Source organism: Cinclus cinclus, chromosome 24 (genome assembly GCF_963662255.1).
Source record: "Cinclus cinclus chromosome 24, bCinCin1.1, whole genome shotgun sequence".
NCBI lineage: Eukaryota > Metazoa > Chordata > Aves > Passeriformes > Cinclidae > Cinclus > Cinclus cinclus.
The window spans coordinates 5457504-5479401 of NC_085069.1; the positions used below are offsets into that span (position 1 = coordinate 5457504).

The following is a 21898-nucleotide window of genomic DNA, read 5'->3' on the forward strand; positions in this document are numbered from 1 at the left end:
CCCTTCCCAAATCCATCCCCACTCCCGGCCCCGCCCCTGGCCCCGCCCGGCTCCGGCTCCGGCTCCGGCTCCGCTCGGTGCGCGGCTCCCGGGGGTCCCGGCCCATGGCGGGGCGCTGAGCCCCCCGACCCCCAGAACCGCCGGGGCCACCGCCCCCCAACATGCGCTGGGGGGGCCTCCTCCTGCTCTGCCTGCTCCGCGGGGCGCTGGGCGCAGGTAGGGGGGCCGGGGGGGGCTCCGGGACTGGGGGTGCAGGGGGGTCCCGACAGCAGGGGAGTCCCTGCCCTGCCCTGCCCTGCCCTGCCCTGGGGGTCTCTCCGGGGGTCCCAAGGGTCTGTGCGCCCCCCCCCCCCCCCACCCCCGTGCTGAGCTTTGGGGGTGTCTCCGTTGCCCCCGAGCCCGCAGGTGCGTGTCCCGCTGCTCCCCACATCCCACCTGCCCATGGGGGTCCCGCTCGCCTCCCCGTGCTCCCCCTTGTCCCCCCAAGCCAAGGTGGGGTACCCGGACCCCCCATCTGTGCTTGGACAGAGCTGGGGGGGCTGTACCCCGATGCTGGGGGGTCCCCACGCGGGATTCCCCCACTCGTGGCACAACTGGCACTGTCCTGGCTGGGGGTGCAGCCGTCCGGTGAGATTTTGGGGAGCATTTTGGGGGGGGGGAGGTGTCTGTGCTCTCTGGGGCACCCCAGACCTGCCCGCAGTGGCGAGGGCTGGCCCCCCCCGTGCCCCCCAGGGATGGCGAGTGTGACCCCCCCCCAGGCACGGAGCCCCTCTCTGTCCAGCTCAGCCCTGCCTCAGTTTCCCCTCCCGGAGATCTAAGAACAGAAGCCAGCCCTGGGAGCTCATTAGACAGCAATTAGCAATTAACTCCCCGGGGGTGACGGTGGGACCCCGCTCCCAAGGGCGGGAGGAGCAGCCCGCGGCCCCCCCGGGGCTGTGCAGTGTCCCCGGTTGGGGACAGCGGTCCCGGCTCTGTCCCCGCCCGTGGGCGAGTGCGTGCCGTCCCCACCGCCTCCGCCCGCGCCGCGCTGCCAGAAACCTCCTGATTCTCCGCAGATTTGGTCCCAAATGGCTTTTTTTTAATCCTCCCCCAACTCCCCAGCCATGTTTCCGGCCTCCGCTGCCTCCACGGGGCTGGGGAGATGTGTCTGGAGGGGGTGAGGGACGCGGATTTTTTGGGTCCTTGGAACCTGCCCTGACACCCGGACCCCATCCCAGCCCGGCGGAGGGGACCGATGTCTGGGGACACGGAGGACACGGCCACCTTGCTGCGGCTTCCCCCTCGCCGGGGTCACGCTGGTGCGTGCGGGGGCTGCCATTTGTGGGTGTTGTGCCCAGCTGTCCTCCCCTGACCGGGGCCACTGTCACCTGTCCCCGCACCTGCACCCACCCCGGCCCCTTCCCCGTGTCTGGCTGAGCCCCTCGAGGCTGAGCCCCCTCTTAACTCGTGTCACAGAGCCAGAAGCGTTGCTGGGGGACAGGACTGACCCCAGGGTTGCCCCCACTCCAATGACCCCTCCTTGTGTCCGCCCCAGGACGCCCCCCCGGGAGCGAGGGACGGCGGGTTCGGGACACGTCCGAGGGGACCCGCATCAGCCAGGACCTGGTGGGCGGCAGCCTGGCCATCGACACCCTGCCGGCCAACGAGACCCGCATCGTGGTGAGTCGGGGACCCCCGAGCCCGACCCCCACTCCGGATCCGCCAGGGCTGTTCCCAGCCTGGCTCTGGTTCCGTGTGTGGGACTGGATCCCACATCCCAGCAGAATTACAGCCCTGGGATCTCTCCGAGTCCTGCGGCCGCCCCAGCCCTGCCAGCTCCGTCCCCGGGTTGGAAATCTGGGTTTGCTTTGCTCTGCGGGTGCCACGTGGGGACAATGCCACTGTCCCCTGGTGCTGGTGCCCAGGAGGGGGGGGGGTGTCCTCTCTTCACGTGTCACCACCACGAGCGGCGGTGTCACCTCGTGGGACACCTCCCTTGGCTCTCCCAGCCCTGCTGTGCCTAATTAGCTGCCCTCAATTAACTCCCGGTTATTTGTGGTGGGTCCCTTGACAGCCAGGGGGGTTCCCTGTGCTCTGAGGGTGGGGGATGTGCGGCCACGGGTGGTTTTTGGTGAGGGGTGACTCGTCCTGGTGTTTTTGGTGGAGGGTGACTCGTCCTGGTGTTTTCGGTGGCCCCCGTGGCACAACACGCAGGGGATGAAGTGGCTGCTCCCACTCTGCTCCAGCTCCTCCTTCAGAGATGGAAAGGAGCCATGAACCGGGAAAGTTCCAATGTGGAAGTGTTTAAAAATACCCCAAACCAACCCAAAACCACCAGTGACCATTTGGAGATGCTGGGAAACCACAGGGAGGGTGTGATGGTGCTGGTGGTTCCCTGAAGGAAAAGGCAGCAATTTCCTGGGGTTTTGGGATCCCTGTCCCACCTGCAGGAGGTGGGATCCCACCTCGGAGAGAGGTGCCAGTGCAGGGCCTGGAGGGATTTTTCCCTCTCTCCTCCCAAAAATATTCCAAGTTTAGGATACGGAGAGGCAGCTCCGACCCCAAAGGGTGAAGCTCTGGTCCCTCCCCGAGCTCTGCCTCACTCATTGCTGTGTCCCCAGCCTCTCCTCTCCTCTCCTCTCCTCTCCTCTCCTCTCCTCTCCTCTCCTCTCCTCTCCTCTCCTCTCCTCTCCTCTCCTCTCCTCTCCTCTCCTCTCCTCTCCTCTCCTCTCCTCTCCCAATTCCTGCGGTAACCAAAGGAGGTGAAGGGTTGGAACATCCCGGTGAGTCAGTGATGAGCTCAGGAGTCGCGTCCTGCACGCTCCAGCCCCGTTCCTTCCCCCCCTGGATTATTTGGGGCACTTTAGGAAAGCGCAGGGGGCACGAGAGGACACGGGAAGTTTTGTCATTTGTCACCCAGCGGTGTCCTGTCCCTGCATGCCATGCCGGGGGTTTCCCTTGTGTGCTGGGATACAGGCACAGCCTCCCCCGTGCCTCAGTTTCCCCACCCGTAGGGAAGGGAGGGTTCTGGGATGCATCAGCCCCTGTGAGCAAAAAGGGGGCTGCAATTCCCGCAGGGAATTCCCGCTGGCAAAGGCTGAGGAGGCCGATGACTCTCCCTGAACTCTGCTGGAGCAGGAAAATTCACAAGTTGCAGGATTTTTCTAATGGTGTTTTATTCCATCCCGAGCTGACGGCTCCTTCCAGGTGCTGGAGTTTGTGGGCAGGGAGTGGGGCTGGGACAGGGGGTCAGAGAGGGGTTCTGGGGGTCAGAGAAGGGTTCTGGGGGTCAGAGAGGGGTTCTGGGGGTCAGAGAAGGGTTCTGGGGAGTCAGAGAAGGGTTCTGGGGGATCAGAGAGAGGTTCTGGGGGTCGGAGAGGGGTTCTGGGGGTCAGAGAAGGGTTCTGGGGGTCAGAGAAGGGTTCTGGGGGTCAGAGAGAGGTTCTGGGGGATCAGAGAGGGGTTCTGGGGGTCAGAGAAGGGTTCTGGGGGTCAGAGGGTCGAGCAGCAGCTGTGCAGAAGATGGGGACAAGCGGCGAGCCTGGCGCTGGCACGGAGCACCAGGGCAGCGCTTCCCCAAGGAAAATTCAGATGAATTCAGACGCTTCCCCATCTCCCCCGCCCTGCCTCGGTGTGAAGCGACCTCCCCTGACAGGCAGTGGCTCCCAGCTGTGTGTCCGTCCGTCCGTCCGTCCGTCCATTCCCGGTGTCCCTCGGCAGGTCCCTGACCCCTGGGGTGGCTGTGGCAGAGCAGCCACCAGGGACAGGGGGCTCGGGGGACCTGGGGGTGACATTTGGGATCTCTCTCTGGGTGCCAGCTGCTCTCTCACAGAGCCAGGCCCCATTCCCGGCTCCGGGGGTGTCACCTTGGAGCACGTCCCGATCCCTGCTCGCCCCATCCTCACCCCCGCCCTTCCCCGAGCTGCTCTTTCCAAGGTTAATCGTTTCCTCTGGCCGTGTTTGCCTGGCTTGGAGCGGTCCCTTCAGCGGTGCCTGCCAGCTCCTGGCTCTGGAGCGGGGTTGTTCCTTGCCGGGAATGCTGCCGGTGTCTCCAGAGTCACAGCTCTGCTCAGCCCGGCCTCTCTGTCCCCAGCATCCCTGCACCTTCTCCAGCTGCTCAGCATCCCCCGCTGGCTCTGCCGCCTTTTTCCACGCTGGATTTATCCCGGATTTATCCCTGCTTTGTGCCGGGAGCACATCCCGGCTGCTCGGTGCCGTCCCATCCCCGCGGGTCACCGCATTCCGTGATTCCCGTGTCCCTCCCTGTGGCTGCAGGAGGACAACCACAGCTACTACGTGTCCCGGACCTACGGCCCGGGGGACGCGCGGCAGCGGGGGCTCTGGGTGGACCTGGCAGCGGCCAACAGGAGCCAAGTGAAGATCCATGGCATCCTCTCCAACACGCACCGGCAGGCATCGGTGAGCCCCGGGCGGGTCTGGGTGAGCCCCGGGCCGGTCTGGGTGAGCCCCGGGCGGGTCTGGGTGAGCCCCGGGCCGGTCTGGGTGAGCCCCGGGCGGGTCTGGGTGAGCCCCGGGCCGGTCTGGGTGAGCCCCGGGCGGGTCTGGGTGAGCCCCGGGCGGGTCCGGGTGAGCCCCGGGCCGGTCTGGGTGAGCCCCGGGCGGGTCTGGGTGAGCCCCGGGCCGGTCTGGGTGAGCCCCGGGCGGGTCTGGGTGAGCCCCGGGCGGGTCCGGGTGAGCCCCGGGCCGGTCTGGGTGAACCCCGGGCGGGTCTCACTGAGCCCCGGGCTGGTCCGGGTGAGCCCCGGGCCGGTCTGGGTGAGCCCCAGGCAGGTCTGGGTGAGCCCCGGGCCGGTCTGGGTGAGCCCCAGGCAGGTCTGGGTGAGCCCCGGGCCGGTCTGGGTGAGCCCCGGGCCGGTCTGGGTGAGCCCCGGGCGGGTCTGGGTGAGCCCCGGGCTGGTCCGGGTGAGCCCCGGGCGGGTCTGGGTGAGCCCCGGGCGGGTCTGGGTGAGCCCCGGGCCGGCCCTGTGTCCCCACGTGTCCCCAGCAGGGGTGGCCCAGGGGCAGCAGTGACAGACATGGGAAGTGTTTGTGGCCCCTTGCCCATTCCAGGGATGAAGGAATCTGCAGGATCCTTCTCCCCAATCCCTCTCCCCAATCCCTTTCCCACCCCTGTCCCCATTCCTCCCAACCCGGACCAGGCTCCCCACATTCCCAGCTGTTTTTCCCAATACCTGAATCCATTTCTCAGCTCCTCTCCATCCCACAGAGAATTGTTCTGTCCTTTGACTTCCCCTTCTACGGCCACCCCCTGCGGCAGGTGACCATCGCCACGGGCGGTGAGTGGGGACTGGGACTGGGATGGGATGGGATGGGATGGGATGGGATGGGATGGGATGGGATGGGATGGGGTGGGATGGGGATGGGATGGGGTGGGATGGGATGGGATGGGATGGGATGGGGTGGGATGGGATGGGGTGGGGTGGGATGGGGTGGGATGGGATGGGATGGGATCTATGGGATGGGATGGGATGGGATGGGGTGGGATGGGGTGGGATGGGATGGGATGGGATGGGATGGGATGGGATGGGATCTATGGGATGGGATGGGATGGGATGGGATGCCCACAGTGAAGGGCTGGACATGGCTCTGGTGCCTGCTCTAACCTCACCCCACATCCCTGAGCCCCAGAGGGATCCCGGAGAAGGGGGCACAGCCCTCCCAACTTCCTTGCCCCCAAATCTCCTCGGGGGGGTCAGGAGCTCCCTCTGTTCCTGCAGAGACTGGGAACATGCAGGGGGGGTCATAGAGGCTCAGAGGAAATGCAGAGGGACAGAAACAGGATGGCTGAGGCAGAGTGGGGTGGCGGGGGGAGGTCGGGAAGGTGCTGGGGTGGGGAGGGGGCGCGTGTGCTGCTTCATCCTCTGCCTGCTCAGGTTTTATCTTCGTGGGGGACGTCATCCACCGCATGCTCACGGCCACTCAGTACATCGCCCCCCTCATGGCCAACTTCAACCCCAGCTTCTCCCGCAACTCCACCGTGCAGTACCTGGACAATGGTGAGAGTCCAGCTCCGGCCACCCCCCTCTGCTCCTTCCTCAGCCAGGTGGGCCCAGCTCGGCTCCCGGGGCTCCCAGAGGGGCTGGGGGTGTGGGGAGGAGTCCTGGGGATGTCCAGCCTCTGGTCAAGGGATTGGGGATGTTTTTGTGCTGCTCCCAGTGAGTGCTGGAGGTTGGGGGGTGAGACGGGAGCCTCAGGAGCAGGAGAGGATGGATCAGGCTGGTGAGATGAGGAGCAAGGGGAGAGGGAAGGACTGAGCAGCTCTGGTCACTCCCAGGGACGGTGTTCGTGGTGCAGTGGGACAAGATTTATCTCCAGGGCAAGGAGGACATCGGCAGCTTCACCTTCCAGGCCGCCCTGCACAGCAGCGGGAGGATCGTGTTCGGCTACAAGGAGGTGAGATGTAGGAACAACGGTGGGCAGGACGGTCGGGACCGACAGAGATGGAAGATCTCTGAAGCCAGGTCTTGGCATTTGTGGTTTATTGCAAAGGGCCTGGGTGAAAGGGACCTGCTTGGAGCTGCCAGCCACAGCTCGGAGCAGACAGCAAAGAGCAAGAGAATAAGAGAAAGTGTAAGAGCAAGAGGAAGAGCAGGAGAGCAAGGTTCCCGTTACAATACAGTAAATCTTCTTCTGTGCTGAATATTCTAATTTTCACTGACCAATCTAATACAAGATTCAAATCTTATAGCATTTACACACATCCTATAAGAATCATTACATTGCCACGCTGTGTTACATTTTAAACCCTAAAAACTCCTCTTTGCACCCTTCTGCCAAGCTGGTGGGGACTGCTCTGACCCTTGGAGCTGTCTGCAAGCAGAGGGAATTGTTTAATCAAAAGGGGATTACCTTCAGCTGCCCACACTGTTGTTTTCCAGCTGTTCAGTAACTCAGGTTTGGTATCTCAAAGATTGCTTTCATTTCGATCTCAGTTATAGTTTCCGTATTCTCAAAATCTTATTTATAATCACATTTACAAGGTTTTCCTGTTTCATCTTCCCCAACAGTGAGAGAGGCTCCGATGGGGCAGGGGGGTCCCTCGGGGGGGTGTGTGGGGGGGTCCCCGTGGGTTTGGGAAGGGGGGTTGGACATTCCTGGAGGCCTCAGGAGCTGGGATGTGTCCCATCCCGTGTCCCCGTGCAGATCCCGGTGCCGGTCGTGCAGATCAGTGGCAGCCAGCACCCCGTGAAGGCCGGGCTCTCCGACGCCTTCATGGTCCTCAACCCCTCTCCCGATGTGCCCGGTGAGTCCCTGCAGGAGAGGGTCCCACCAGGGGAGGGAGGGGTGTGGGATCCCCCTCTTAGGGGATTCCAGCATGGGGGAATGTCCTGCTTGGCTTCCCAGGGAGTGTGAGGAGATGTGCGGGGTTCGCCTGCCCCTCGTGTCCCTGTGCACCCTTTTTGGGATCGTCTTTTGGGATCTTGTTTTGGGATTCCATTTTTTGGGATCTCGTTTTGGGATTCCCTTTTTAGGGTTCCTTTCTGGGATCCCTTTCTGGGACCCCTTTGTGAGATCCCTTTTTGGGATTCCCTTTCTAGGATTCCCTTCTGGGATCCCTTTTTGGGATTACCTTTTGGGGATCCCTCTTTGGGATCTCTTTTTGGGATTCCCTTTTTAGGATTCCCTTTTTGGGATGTCTTTTTGGGATTCCCTTTTTAGGATTCCCTTTTTGGTATTCCCTTTTTTTGGGATGCATCCCTCAACCTCCTGCTCTGGCTGGAACTTTGCCCCATCCAGAACCTCAGTGAGCAGCCAAGCTCTTCCCGAATTCCCAGCTGGTGAGGAAGAGGAAAATCCAATTCTTCTTCGATTCCAGAGGAAGCTGCAGATGGCCGAGAGGCTCGGGGGAGGCGGGGGGGGGGTGCAGAGTGCCCCATTCCGACAGAGATGAGAGATTTTTGGGGTCAGCAGCTGCCCCAGTGCATGTCAGGGCTCTGCCCCCGTGTCAGCAGGATGTGGAAATGCTCACGTCCATGTCCTCACCCTTATTCCCCGTGTGCCCCGAGCTGCAGGGCTCCCCAAAAAAGTCCCTTCCAGCCTCTCTAGTCACGAGGAGCCCAACCCCGCTCCTCCCTCCCGGCTTTTCCCTGTTTGTTTTTTGTTTGTTTGTTTGTTTTTCTTTTCCTTTTTCGCTGTTCCATCTGGCGCTGGTTCATTCCCCGCTCCCCGCGGTTTGTGTCAGAGCCCGGCCGGGCTGGGCGGTTCCGCTCCTTGCGCCTCTCCCTCCATCCCCGCGGGATTCCCGAGCCCTGCCCCGGCCTGTGAGGGCAGAGGAGATGCAGGAATGGGCAGGGGGAAGCCGGCTGGGGTGGAGGAACAGGGCTTGGAGGGATGGAGAGGAGCGGAGGATGCTCATCCTGCTCATCCTCGCATTCCCGTGCTGGAAGGGGAGCTGGGATTTCCCGCGGTACCAGAGGAACATCTGGGCTGTGTCACCACCCTGAACGCGGGGTGAAGGGGGGGCACGGCCCGAGCGAGGTGGGGCAGGAGGAGATTTTTGGGGGGGAAACGGCCGAATGATCCCCGGGAGCTCCGGGGAGGCTCCGGCTCCGTGAGTCAGAGCCGAGCGATGTTTGTTTGGAGCTCGTTTGGGAGCAGGGCTGGAGCACTGCCCTGCCCGGAGCCTCGGCTCGGACACAGGAGCAGCGCGAGCTCCGAGCTCCGAGCTCCTCCTGGCAGAGCGGGAGAGGGGATCTGTGCCCCCCAGCACCTCCCCGTGCAGCCCCCCAAGGGAACAACCCCACACCTGGGGTCACCTTTGCCCACCAGAGCCGGGTGGGGTCCAGCCCCTGGCAGGGGGGGATTGAGCCCGCTCTGAACCCCAGGCTCCGTTGCAGAGTCCCGGCGCCGGACGATCTATGAGTACCACCGTGTGGAGCTGGACACCAGCAGGATCACCAGCCTGTCTGCTGTGGAGTTCACCCCGCTGCCCAGTGAGTCCCACAGCCCCTTTTTCCACCCGGAATTCCACCCACAAACCACAGCAGGATTCCTATTTCCAGCCCAAGGGTGCAGCCAAGGCAGGGCCAGGGGTGCTGGGAGGGTGATGCTGCTCATCTCCTGGTGTTTGGGGTCTCTGGAGTTGTGGAGGGATGGGGTGCTGTCAGCTGGGAGCAGCTCACCCTGTCCTGGTGTCCCCAAGGAACAGCTCATCCCCACCCTGGTGTCCCCAAGGAGCAGCTCACCCTGTCCTGGTGTCCCCAAGGAACAGCTCACCCCTCCCTGATGTCCCCAAGGAGCAGCTCACCCCTCCCTGATGTCCCCAAGGAGCAGCTCACCTCTCCCTGGTGTCCCCAAGGAGCAGCTCACCTCTCCCTGGTGTCCCCAAGGTGCAGCTCATCCCCACCCTGGTGTCCCCAAGGAGCAGCTCACCCCTCCCTGGTGTCCCCAAGGAGCAGCTCACCCTGTCCTGGTGTCCCCAAGGAGCAGCTCACCCCTCCCTGGTGTCCCCAAGGAGCAGCTCACCCTGTCCTGGTGTCCCCAAGGAGCAGCTCACCCCTCCCTGGTGTCCCCAAGGAGCAGCTCACCCCTCCCTGGTGTCCCCAGGGTGCAGCTCACTCCCACCCTGGTGTCCCTAGCTGTCATTGAACCTCTCCCACATCCAGCCCTGCTTGGATGGATCCAGGATGATTTTGGAATCAACCTCAGCCAACAGAAATCCCAAATCCCTCACGTTTGCCAGCCCAGCTCAGGCAGGAGGCCGGGATGCAGCAGGGGAAGAGCTGATAAAGGAGGGATCTGCAGGAAATCTGCAGGAAATCCCAGAAAGGGACAAGGACAGTGGTTCCAGGATGATAGCCCTGAGGGACACACGTGCCATGGTCCCAAGCTGTGCCCTGAGCTCTCCTTGCTCACCCCTCAGTTCCTCCCTCCCTGCACTGACAGCTCTTCCCACTGAAATCCCTTTCTCGTTATCACTCCGTGAGCAGCAGCTGATTTTGCTGGACGCCACTTCAGGTCTGCCCACGAGACATTTCCAACGCCTCCACACCTGGCTGAGATTTCTGGGAGGTGCCTTGATGGGTTTTTAGTGGCTGGATCCAAGGACACGAGGCAGAGCCGCCCGTAAATCCGGGGTGAGAGTAAATCTGCCATGGAGACACCCAGGGGCTGCATTAAACGCTCTCCCCGGGGTGTTTGATGACAATTTTAGCAGCAGGCAGGTTACTGCAAGCAGAATATAAATAACCATTTGCCAAGAACTCTCTGTTTCTTTTCCTGCTGGAGGTTTGTTTTTCCCCTGTTTTTATCCTGGCAGCTCTGGGAGATGGGAGCGATGCAGAGGAGCTATGGAGATCCACACTCTGATGTTTCTTCTGGGGGTTCAATTTTTAGATTTTTTTTTTGGGGGGGGGTCAGAATGGAGAGATTGAGGCTTGGGGTTGTTCCCTTCCTTGGGAAGATCTTGGGATGGGAGAGGAGATGAGGAGTGGAGGCCACTGGAGAGTGTGGGCAGGTAGCCCAGGTGTGGGGGAGCTCACCCAGGTACCAGGGACAGAGCAGGGAGCCCAGGAAGGAGCACCTGGATTGGGGGGAGCTGTTCCAGGAGTTCCAGGTGGGATGGGGACACTGCTGCCCTCGAGCAGGACGTGATCCTGTGATTCCACCTCCACCTCCAGGAATGTCACAGCACCTGCGCATTCAGGGCTGGTGAAAACGCCTCCTTTCCTTGAATTTTTTGGCATCCAAGCCCTTCCTGACCACCTTTTCTACACCAAATATTGGTGCTCTGTGAGCAGCAGAGTTCCTGCAGGACCCCTTGGAGTGGGGCGGGGGGAGGAATTCAGCTCCTTCCCCCCCATGGAACAACAAGAAACGGCAAAAATTCCATTTTTAAATTCCCAGCCGTGTTTTAATTCCCGGCTAAATGGAATGGGAAGATCTGGGAGCCCATCCTGCTGGGAAGGAGCTGCTTCCTTCATTTCCCGTGCAGAGGGAGGTTGGGTTGGACACTCAGGGCTTGGTGCTCTGGTGCTGCCCAAGCCTCCGGTTGCCCTCAGCTCTTCCCCTGTGCCCTGCAGATGTTGGCATCTGGCTGGAGCCTCTCTCCTCTCTCTTTTCCAGCCTGCCTCCAGCACCAGAGCTGTGAAATGTGCGTGAGCTCAGAGCTGACCTTCAACTGCAGCTGGTGTCACGTCCTGCAGAGGTACCTGGCACGAGTCTCCCTCCCTTGGCTGACGCCCCTGCAGCTGGAGCAGTGCCAGGCCTGGTGTTTCTATCAGTGTCCCTGCTTACTTTTTAATTATTTCCCCATTTTTGTTGTATTTTGAGGTGCTGAGGTGCTGCTCTTGCTCCCGCAGTCACAGCTAAGCTGTGACCTGATCTCCAATTCCAAGCCACTCCAAGGTTGAATTTCCTGGGGTTTTTAGTTCTGGAACAAGCTGGGACTTGAGGCAGGATTCACATTTTTGTCAGGGAGCTTAAAAACGGGGGAAACTTGTCCCGGCTTGGGCTGGGATCAGTGGAAGTGCAGGGCAGGGAGGCTGGAAGGGCTCCAGGGGTGACAGGGAGGTGACAGCATCAGGGACACTCTCTGGGACAAGCCCTGCTTGTCCTGCACCAGCAAAGCTGTGGGGGGGAATTTTCTGATTTTTTTTTTTTTTTGGGGGGGGGCGGGTGAATGAAGGATGTGATGCTGTCCCTGCTCTCCTCCAGCTCGGGCAGGGTTTTCCAGAACAGATTTTAATGAGATTGAATTAAGGATTTATTGAGAGCTCGTGGCAGGGGAGGGGACCCAGTAACACAGATCCTGTGCCATGGAAACCCCGCTCTCCTGGGGACACCTCCCAGCCCCCCCCTCGTCCCCTGAGCCACCCCAAAGCAGCAGCGAGTCCCTGTGACACCCCCGAGCCAGGGTGGGGACACTCAGCAGTGACAGTGGGAGATTTTGAACCCAGAGGTGGCTCAGGTGACAAAACTCGAGCCTGGGGTGCAGCAGATTCGTCTGGGTCTGGTTTGGGCTGAGCCTTGTTCAAGCCCTTCCTTGTTCTGCTCGGTCTGAAATCAGGGTTTTGGCCAGTGGGATTTTATCAGATCACGGAATCCTGGAGTGGTTTGTGTTGGAAAGAGACCCCAAAGTCCATCCAGTGCCATCCCTGCCGTGGGGACACCTCCCACTGTCCCAGGCTGCTCCAAGCCCTGTCCAGCCTGGGCTGGACACTGCCAGGGATCCAGGGGCAGCCACAGCTTCTTTGGGAATTCCATCCCAGCCCCTCCTCACCCGCACAGGGAGGAATTCCTTCCCAAAATCCCACCCATCCCAGCACTCTGAACCCTTTTTCACCCTCCAAAGCCCCAGCTGCTGTTGCTGGTGTTTGCTCCTGTCCAGTTTGCTCCAGTTCAGGCTCCAGATGGGAATTCCAGCTGGCAGAAACCTGCTGGGAATGGCGAGTTGGGGCAGGGTGGCCACATCGTCACTGCCCTCCAGCCAGGCTGCTCCTGCACAGCCAGCCTGATCCTTCCCAAAAATCTCCAGGGCTGGAGCTGAGATCCCAACCTCGTGATTCCAACCCAAAGAGCGAGATCTGTATTTTTTGTCTCTTCTGGGCCCATAATTGTGACAAGAACTGGACTCTAAGCAAAGATCTCAGCAGGAGCTGACGTTTCTTTGTGGTTTCTCCTTTCCCTGGTGGGTAAATCAATGTTTGCATGAACTGGTTTTGGGGTTTTGGTCCTCCCTGAGCCTTTCCAAAGGTCAGAGCACTGCTCAGCTCTCTGTTCCTGCAGGGAATTCTCGGGCTGGGCTTTGCCTGATGTCATTTGGAATTCCTGCAGTGTTTTTCCTGTGCAGATGTTGCTGGAAGGAGCCCAGCGAGCCTCGTGGATCTCATGGCCTTGCCCTGGCACTGAGTCCAGGGAATGGAAACTCAAGCTCAGCCTGTGCCTTTCTGCTGTTTTCCCCTCTCCTTTTCCCTTGGAGAAATGCTCTTCACCCTTTTCCTCCTCTGGGAAGGAGAATTTTTGAGCTCTTCCAGCACATCTGTACGGAAACCCCACAGCTCTGGATAAAATCTTGGATGTCACCTTTCCTGTTTGTCCAAGTATCCCTGCCAGGGTGGGATTTGGGACTTCTGGGAGCTGAGGAACCACAGGCACCTCCACCCTCGTTACCTGGCCCCGGATAATTCTGCTTTTCCCCACAGGTGCTCCAGTGGCTTTGACCGGTACCGGGAGGAGTGGCTGAGCTATGGCTGTGGCCAGGTGAGCCTGGAGCATCCCAGTCCTTCCCTGGGGATGGGGAATGGGGCTGAGCCACAGCAAAATCCATGGCCCAGCTCCAAAAATGGACCCAAGGTGTTCTGAGCATCCCAAGGGATGATAATCCCACGGGATATCCCTTTAGATATTCCTTTATTCCCTTTAGATATCCCTTGGCATTTCCCTTTTTTCCCTTTAGTTATCCCTTGGGATTTCCCTTTAGATACCCCTTGGCATTTCCCTTTATCCCCTTTGGATTTCCCTTTGTTCCAATTAGAAATTCCTTGGGATTTCCCTTTAGGTAACCCTGTGGGTATCCCTTTATTTCCTTGGGATTTCCCTTTGTTCCCTTTAGATATTCCTTGGGATTTCCCTTTATCCCCTTTGGATTTCCCTTTGTTCCAATTAGAAATTCCTTGGGATTTCCCTTTAAAAAAATCCCTTTATTCCCTTTAGGTAACCCTGTGGGTATCCCTTTATTTCCTTGGGATATCCCTTTGTTCCCTTTGGATTTCGCTTTGCATCCTTTTATTCCCCTGGGATTTCCCTTTATTCCGTTTAGATAGCCCTTTAGATATCCCTTTATTCCCTTTGGATACCCCTTTAAAATCCCTTTATTCCCTTCAGATAACCCTTTGGATATCCCTTTAAACATCCCTTTATTTCCTTGGGCTATCCCTTTATTTCCTTTAGGTAATCCTTAATTCCCCTTCAGTATCTCTTTATTCCCTTTGGATACACCTGTAGATTGTTGTTTATTCCCCTTCAACATCCCTTTATACCCTCAATTCCCTGGGGACATCCCTTAATTCCCTTTGGATACCCCCTCACCTCTCCCTTTATTCCCATTTTTCCCGTTATTCCTCCTCCTCCCTTAGCGTGACTCTTACTCACTCCAGGCAGGGAGGAACGAGCCCAGTTTGTGTCCCTGGGAGCAAAATTATCCCACAATTCCTTCCTTTGTCATGCAGGGATCAGCTCTGACCAAACATCTGCTTCTGCTTTGGCTTTTCTGCTTTTTTTCCTTTCTGTTTTTTTCCCTGTTCCTTATTTTGTCTGCGTTTTTTTTTTAAAATATAATTTATTTTAATTTTTTATTATCATTATTGTTATTTTTCTGGTTTGGGCGTTTCGTGTTGTGGTTTATTTTTCGTTCGGTTGGTTTCTTGCTTTTTTTGTTGTTTATTTTTTTATTTTATTTTTTTTCTTTTTGGGTGGGCATTTTGTGCATTTTTAAAGTGGTTTTATTCTACTTTCCTACTGAAAACTCACCTTTATTTCCTATTAACCTTTTATCCTATTGAGTGAGAGATCACCAGACCCACGAGGGGTCACCCAGGGCTGCACGAAGCACAGGCTGCAGGATTTGTCACTCGAAATCCTTTCCAAATTTTCCTCCCCTTCTCCAACCTCTGGGTCACTTCTGGACCTCATCCAGTGTTTGAACCGGTGTGGGAAGCAGAGCCCTCCTGGAATTCCTGCTGGAGGGAAACTGGGGAAAAAAATAATAAAAAAAAAAACCACCAAACCAACACCTTCAAAATTGTCCTTTTTGTTCCCTCAGTCGGATGAAAAGACCTGTGAGGATTTGGCAGAAGGCGGCCGCTACTCAGCGCCCCCGGCCAGCTCCGTGTCACCGCAGGATGGGAGCGTCCCCTGCCCCACGGCCTCGCTCTTCCTCGACAGCCTCACCACCGAAGGTGGGTGCCAGGCAGGTGAACCCCTGATCCCTGAGCCCTGGACAGGTGATCTCCCCATCCCTGAGCACTGGACAGGTGATCCCCCCATCCCTGGACAGGTGATGTCCCCATTCCTGAGCACTGGACAGGTGATCCCCCCATCCCTGGACAGGTGATGTCCCCATCCCTGAGCCCTGGACAGGTGATCCCCCCATCCCTGAGCACTGGACAGGTGATCCCCCCATCCCTGGACAGGTGATGTCCCCATCCCTGAGCCCTGGACAGGTGATCTCCCCATCCCTGAGCACTGGACAGGTGATCCCCCCATCCCTGGACAGGTGATGTCCCCATTCCTGAGCACTGGACAGGTGATCCCCCCATCCCTGGACAGGTGATGTCCCCATCCCTGAGCCCTGGACAGGTGATCCCCCCATCCCTGAGCACTGGACAGGTGATCCCCCCATCCCTGGACAGGTGATGTCCCCATTCCTGAGCACTGGACAGGTGATCTCCCCATCCCTGGACAGGTGATCTCCCCATTCCTGAGCACTGGACAGGTGATCCCCCCATCCCTGGACAGGGGATCTCCCCATCCCTGAGCACTGGACAGGTGATCCCCCCATCCCTGAGCACTGGACAGGTGATGTCCCCATCCCTGGACAGGTGATCTCCCCATTCCTGAGCACTGGACAGGTGATCTCCCCATCCCTGGACAGGTGATGTCCCCATCCCTGAGCCCTGGACAGGTGATCTCCCCATCCCTGGACAGGTGATGTCCCCATCCCTGAGCCCTGGACAGGTGATCCCCTGATTCCTGAGCACTGGACAGGTGATCCCCTGATTCCTGAGCCCTGGACAGGTGATCCCCTGATTCTTGAGCCCTGGACAGGTGATCCCCCCCATTCCTGAGCCCTGGACAGGTGATCCCCTCATTCCTGATCCCCAGACAGGTGATCCTCTGATTCCTGAGGCCTGGACAGGTGATCCCCATCCCTGATCCCAGTCCCCAGACAGGTGACCCTCACCCCTGAAGCAGATCCCTGGACAGGTTTTTCACTGCCTCAAAAAGCAAATCCAAATCCAAGGAAATACCAGGACCAGATGGATTTTGGAGCAGGATCATGGAATGGTTCGGGTTGGGAAGGAACCTTAAATCCCATCCACTCCCATGGGCAGGGACCTCTCCCATCATCCCGACCCTGTCCAGGCTGGCCTGGGACACTTCCAGGCAGCCACAGCCACTCTGGGAATTCCATCCCAGCCCCTCCCCACCCTCACAGGGAGGAATTTGTCCCCAAAATCCCCTCCCGAGTCCATTTGTCCATCTGTAAAAGAGCAGCAGAGATGCCCGGCTCTGTAAAGTTCTGGAATCCCAGAAGGATTTGGGTGGGAAGGGACCCGAAAGCTCATCCCATTCCAAGGACCCGACACCTCCCACCATCCCAGGTGCTCCAAGCCCGTCCTTGGGGAGGGATGAGAGCAGGAGAGGATGGGAAGGGGAAGGAAGGGCAGCCAAGAGGTGACACCTGGGGGAGCGAGGCACGGTGGGAAGCGCTTCAGAGTTTTCCCAGCTTTTGTTCCCCATTTGTGAGCCCTGGCGGGCAGAATCCTGAAGGAGTTAATCCCAGAGAGGGGCTCGGGATTTCACTGGTGGCTCAAGGCCACCGGGACTCTCAGCCTGGAATTTCACTGTTGATCGCCCTCTTCTTGGGAATTCTCCTCCTTCCAGCTCCGCAAAAAGCTCCGAATTTCCCTGGAGACCCCCCCCGAGTTCCAAAGCTCCATAATCCCATTAACACGAGGCCGGCTCCGCCGATCCTGGCGCAGGTAGCGCCGCAATTTGGCTGTTTAATAGTCCCTAACCAAGTGCTAATTAGGATAAATAGAAAGGAGCGTTAATGATTGTCCTTCAGCGCCGGGGAAGGAGCTGGGTGGGGGAACGGAGCTCCTGCCTGGCAGGGCTGACTCCGAAAGGAGCAATTAAAGGAAAGGGGAGGGGGTTGGAACTCCACCATGGAGATTATTTTCCAGACGATCGCTGGTTCTTGGGAAAAAAAATAAAAATAATAATAATAATAATAAAAAAGAGGTTCTGTGTGACACAGTCAGGCATGAAGGCAGTTTGTGATCTTGGAAGGGAACAAACAACGGGAGCTGCACCACGAGGAGGATTGGAGAAGAGCAGAGGAGCAGCTGCACGAGAGGGGGCACCCGGCCCTGAGTGTCCTCCCATCCCCCCCGGATCCCTGGATCTGTGTCCTCCCATCCCCCCCAGATCCCTGGATCTGTGTCCTTCCCATCCCCCCCGGATCCCTGGATCTGTGTCCTCCCATCCCCCCCAGATCCCTGGATCTGTGTCCTCCCATCCCCCCCAGATCCCTGGATCTGTGTCCTTCCCATCCCCCCCGGATCCCTGGATCTGTGTCCTTCCCATCCCCCCCAGATCCCTGGATCTGTGTCCTTCCCATCCCCCCCGGATCCCTGGATCTGTGTCCTTCCCATCCCCCCCGGATCCCTGGATCTGTGTCCTCCCATCCCCCCCGGATCCCTGGATCTGTGTACTCCCATCCCCCCCGGATCCCTGGATCTGTGTCCTCCCATCCCCCCCGGATCCCTGGATCTGTGTCCTTCCCATCCCCCCCGGATCCCTGGATCTGTGTCCTCCCATCCCCCCCGGATCCCTGGATCTGTGTCCTCCCATCCCCCCCGGATCCCTGGATCTGTGTCCTTCCCATCCCCCCCGGATCCCTGGATCTGTGTCCTCCCATCCCCCCCAGATCCCTGGATCTGTGTCCTCCCATCCCCCCCGGATCCCTGGATCTGTGTCCTCCCATCCCCCCCGGATCCCTGGATCTGTGTCCTTCCCATCCCCCCCGGATCCCTGGATCTGTGTCCTCCCATCCCCCCCGGATCCCTGGATCTGTGTCCTTCCCATCATTTGAGCTCCCTGGCTTGGAATCCAAGCCGAGCCCTGGGAATTGTGGATCAGGGATTGGAATCCAAGCCGAGCCCTGGGAATTGTGGATCAGGGATTGGAATCCAAGCCGAGCCCTGGGAATTGTGGATCAGGGATTGGAATCCAAGCCGAGCCCTGGGAATTGTGGATCAGGGATTGGAATCCAAGCCGAGCCCTGGGAACTGTGGATCAGGGATTGGAATCCAAGCCGAGCCCTGGGAATTGTGGATCAGGGATTGGAATCCAAGCCGAGCCCTGGGAATTGTGGATCAGGGATTGGAATCCAAGCCGAGCCCTGGGAATTGTGGATCAGGGATTGGAATCCAAGCCGAGCCCTGGGAATTGTGGATCAGGGATTGGAATCCAAGCCGAGCCCTGGGAATTGTGGATCAGGGATTGGAATCCAAGCCGAGCCCTGGGAATTGTGGATCAGGGATTGGAATCCAAGCCGAGCCCTGGGAACTGTGGATCAGGGATTGGAATCCAAGCCGAGCCCTGGGAATTGTGGATCAGGGATTGGAATCCAAGCCGAGCCCTGGGAATTGTGGATCAGGGATTGGAATCCAAGCCGAGCCCTGGGAATTGTGGATCAGGGATTGGAATCCAAGCCGAGCCCTGGGAATTGTGGATCAGGGATTGGAATCCAAGCCGAGCCCCGGGAATTGTGGATCAGGGATTGGAATCCAAGCCGAGCCCCGGGAATTGTGGATCAGGGATTGGAATCCAAGCCGAGCCCCGGGAATTGTGGATCAGGGATTGGAATCCAAGCCGAGCCCCGGGAATTGTGGATCAGGGATTGGAATCCAAGCCGAGCCCTGGGAATTGTGGATCAGGGATTGGAATCCAAGCCGAGCCCTGGGATTTGTGGATCAGGATTTTGCCCTGTGGGGGTGGTCATGTGGAGCCTGCTGAGAGACAAAGCCTTGTCTGGTAAATCCGGGCCCTTCCAGAATGAGCCAAGGAATGGAATTGAATTTTGATCGTGCCATGGATTTATCTGGGATGCGCTGACTGTGAATTCCATAGGCTGAACTCAAACTCCCAGTTATGGATCAAAGCTCCCACTGGGAGCGGTGAGCGAGCCTTTCCCTGGGATATTTGTGCTCCGGGTGCCACCTGAGTGAAGGAAAAACCACAAACCTGGAGTTTTCCAGGTGCCTCCCTTTCCCACAGCGATTTAAAACTGCCTGGAGATCCCATCCCAGGGGAAGGAATAGGGTGGGAAGCACAAGGATGTCACGGAAAACTCCTGATTTTATTGTTTTGTGGTGTTTTCTCCTTCCAGATGACACGAAGCTCAACCAGTTTGCGGCAGGAGAGGGTAAGGCCTTCACCCCTCTCTGCTCCAAGGATTCCCTGGAGCTGTGGTTGGGCTGGACCCACAGAGATCAAGATGCAATTCCCGTTGTCCTCACCCTGATTAGTGCAATCCCAGCCAGTGAAAAAAAAAAAAAAAAATTGGGAATGTTCTGTTTTATCCTGATGCTGTGCCAGCTCCAGCAGTTTTCTCCTTCCATATAGTTCCCGTTATTTGCAATATTTTAATAGGCACAAAGGTAGTTTTCCTTTGAATTTCTCTGGCTGGGGCATAAAAACCAACATAAAAATCTAACTGTAAATTGTCCTTTGCCCGGCTCTGCCTTTTCCCTCCCTTTTCCCAGGAATTCTGGCTCAGCCCCAGTCTTCCCATCACCCCCAAACTGCTGCTGTGGTGCCCTTGCTAATTCCAGAGGTTCTGGAAAGATCCAACCCCTCTTTCCCTGGTGTCAGGCCCTCTGTAAAGCAGGAGTGAATTTTTGCTCCTTCCTAAGTTCAGCTGGCAGGGCCGAGCCACGGAGCCTTCAAAATCCACATTATTCCGAATTTTAGCCAAACTGCTCCCCAAATACCCAGGAATGTCATTGGGAACGGGCACCAGCTCCACCCCAGCTGGTTCTGTGGGGTTGCTGAGGTCTCAGCCCTGCTGCAGCCTCAGCTGGATCCTTTTTTCCAGGCACGGGGAGCAGCTTTCCCTCCCGGAGCGCCGGCGCCCCGATCCCCACGGGCACCGTCGTGGCCATCGCGGTGTCCGTGCTGCTCCTGGCCGGGATCATCCTGGCCGGGATCTACGTCAGCGGCCACCCCACATCCACTGCTGCCCTCTTCTTCATCGAGGTGAGCGGGGAGCTCAGCCCGGCCCAGTAAATCATCCCATCCTCCTCATCTTCCCGCTTGCCCGGGGCTGTGTCCTTCCCAGCCAGCCCAGACCCCTGCTCCGTGTCCGTGTCAGATCCGTGATCCGTGTTCCTGTCAGATCCGTGATCCGTGTTCCTGTCAGATCCATGATCCGTGTCAATGTCAGATCCATGATCCATGTTCCTGTCAGATCCATGATCCGTGTTCCTGTCAGATCCATGATCCCTGTTCCTGTCAGATCCATGATCCGTGTTAATGTCAGATCCATGATCCGTGTTCCTGTCAGATCCATGATCCGTGTTCCTGTCAGATCCATGATCCATGTCAATGTCAGATCCATGATCCATGTTCCTGTCAGATCCATGATCCGTGTTCCTGTCAGATCCATGATCCATGTCAATGTCAGATCCATGATCCATGTTCCTGTCAGATCCATGATCCGTGTTCCTGTCAGATCCATGATCCATGTCAATGTCAGATCCCTGCTCCGTGTTCCTGTCAGATCCATGATCCGTGTTCCTGTCAGATCCATGATCCGTGTTCCTGTCAGACCCCTGCTCCGTGTTCCTGTCAGATCCATGATCCATGTTCCTGTCAGATCCCTGCTCCGTGTTCCTGTCAGATCCATGATCCGTGTTCCTGTCAGATCCATGATCCGTGTTAATGTCAGACCCCTGCTCCGTGTTCCTGTCAGATCCATGATCCGTGTCCGTGTCAGATCCCTGCTCCGTGTCCCTGTCAGATCCATGATCCGTGTCCCTGTCAGATCCATGATCCGTGTCAGATCCATGATCCGTGTCCGTGTCAGATCCCTGCTCCGTGTCCCTGACAGATCCATGATCCGTGTCCATGCCAGACCCCTGCTCCGTGTCCGTGTCAGATCTATGATCTGTGTTCGTGTCAGATCCCTGCTCTGTGTTCCTGTCAGATCCATGATCCGTGTCCCTGTCAGATCCATGATCCGTGTTCGTGTCAGATCCATGATCCGTGTTAATGTCAGATCCATGATCCATGTCCATTCCGCCATCTCAGATCCCTGGATCTGTGTCTTCCACATAATTTCCCCCATAATTTCTCCCATCATTATTTCCCCCATTATTTCATTTCCCCCATTATTTCATTTTCTCCCATCATTTCCCCATCATCAATCACCATTTCCCCCATTATCAATCACCATTTCCCCCATTATCAATCACCATTTCCCCATCATCAATCACCATTTCCCCCATTATCAATCACCATTTCCCCCATTATCAATCACCATTTCCCCCATTATCAATCACCATTTCCCCCACTGTCATTTCCTTTCCCCCATTATCATTTCCTTTCCCCCATTGTCATTTCCTTTCCCCCATTGTCATTTCCTTTCCCCCATTATCATTTCCTTTCCCCCATTGTCATTTCCTTTCCCCCACTGTCATTTCCTTTCCCCCATTATCATTTCCTTTCCCCCATTGTCATTTCCTTTCCCCCATTATCATTTCCTTTCCCCCATCATTATTTTCCCTGCAGGAATTGGGGTGCAGGGCCCTGTCCCAGCTCCTCCCGTGTCTGTGTTTCTGTCCCCAGCGGAGGCCGCACCGCTGGCCTGCCATGAAATTCCGCAACCACTCCAACCACGCCTCGTACGCCGAGGTGGAGGCGGCCAGCCAGGAAAAGGAGGGATTTGTGGAGGCCGAGCAGTGCTGAGTGCTTCTCCTGAGGAATCCCAAGGAAATCCAGAGGAATCCTGAGGAAATCCCAAAGCATTCCAAGGAAATCCCGAGGAATCCTGAGGAAATCCCGAGGAAATCCCAAAGCATTCCAAGGAAATCCAAAACAATCCTGAGGAATCCTGAGGAAATCCCGAGGAAATCCCAAAGCATTCCAAGGAAATCCAAAACAATCCTGA

General features: G+C 57.9%; 1 protein-coding gene across 1 annotated transcript; it reads left to right on the forward strand.

Annotated features, from left to right (window-relative positions):
• Positions 1-161: 161 nt before the first annotated feature.
• On the forward strand, positions 162-21696 carry PLXDC1 (plexin domain containing 1). The gene is made up of 14 exons (XM_062508310.1): positions 162-216; positions 1535-1659; positions 4255-4398; positions 5207-5276; positions 5874-5996; positions 6275-6393; positions 7144-7243; positions 8838-8933; positions 11065-11146; positions 13143-13200; positions 14762-14912; positions 19118-19153; positions 19826-19986; positions 21577-21696. The coding sequence occupies exons 1-14, from the start codon at positions 162-164 to the stop codon at positions 21694-21696; spliced, it is 1440 nt and encodes a 479-aa protein (XP_062364294.1).
• The last annotated feature ends 202 nt before the right edge of the window (positions 21697-21898 follow it).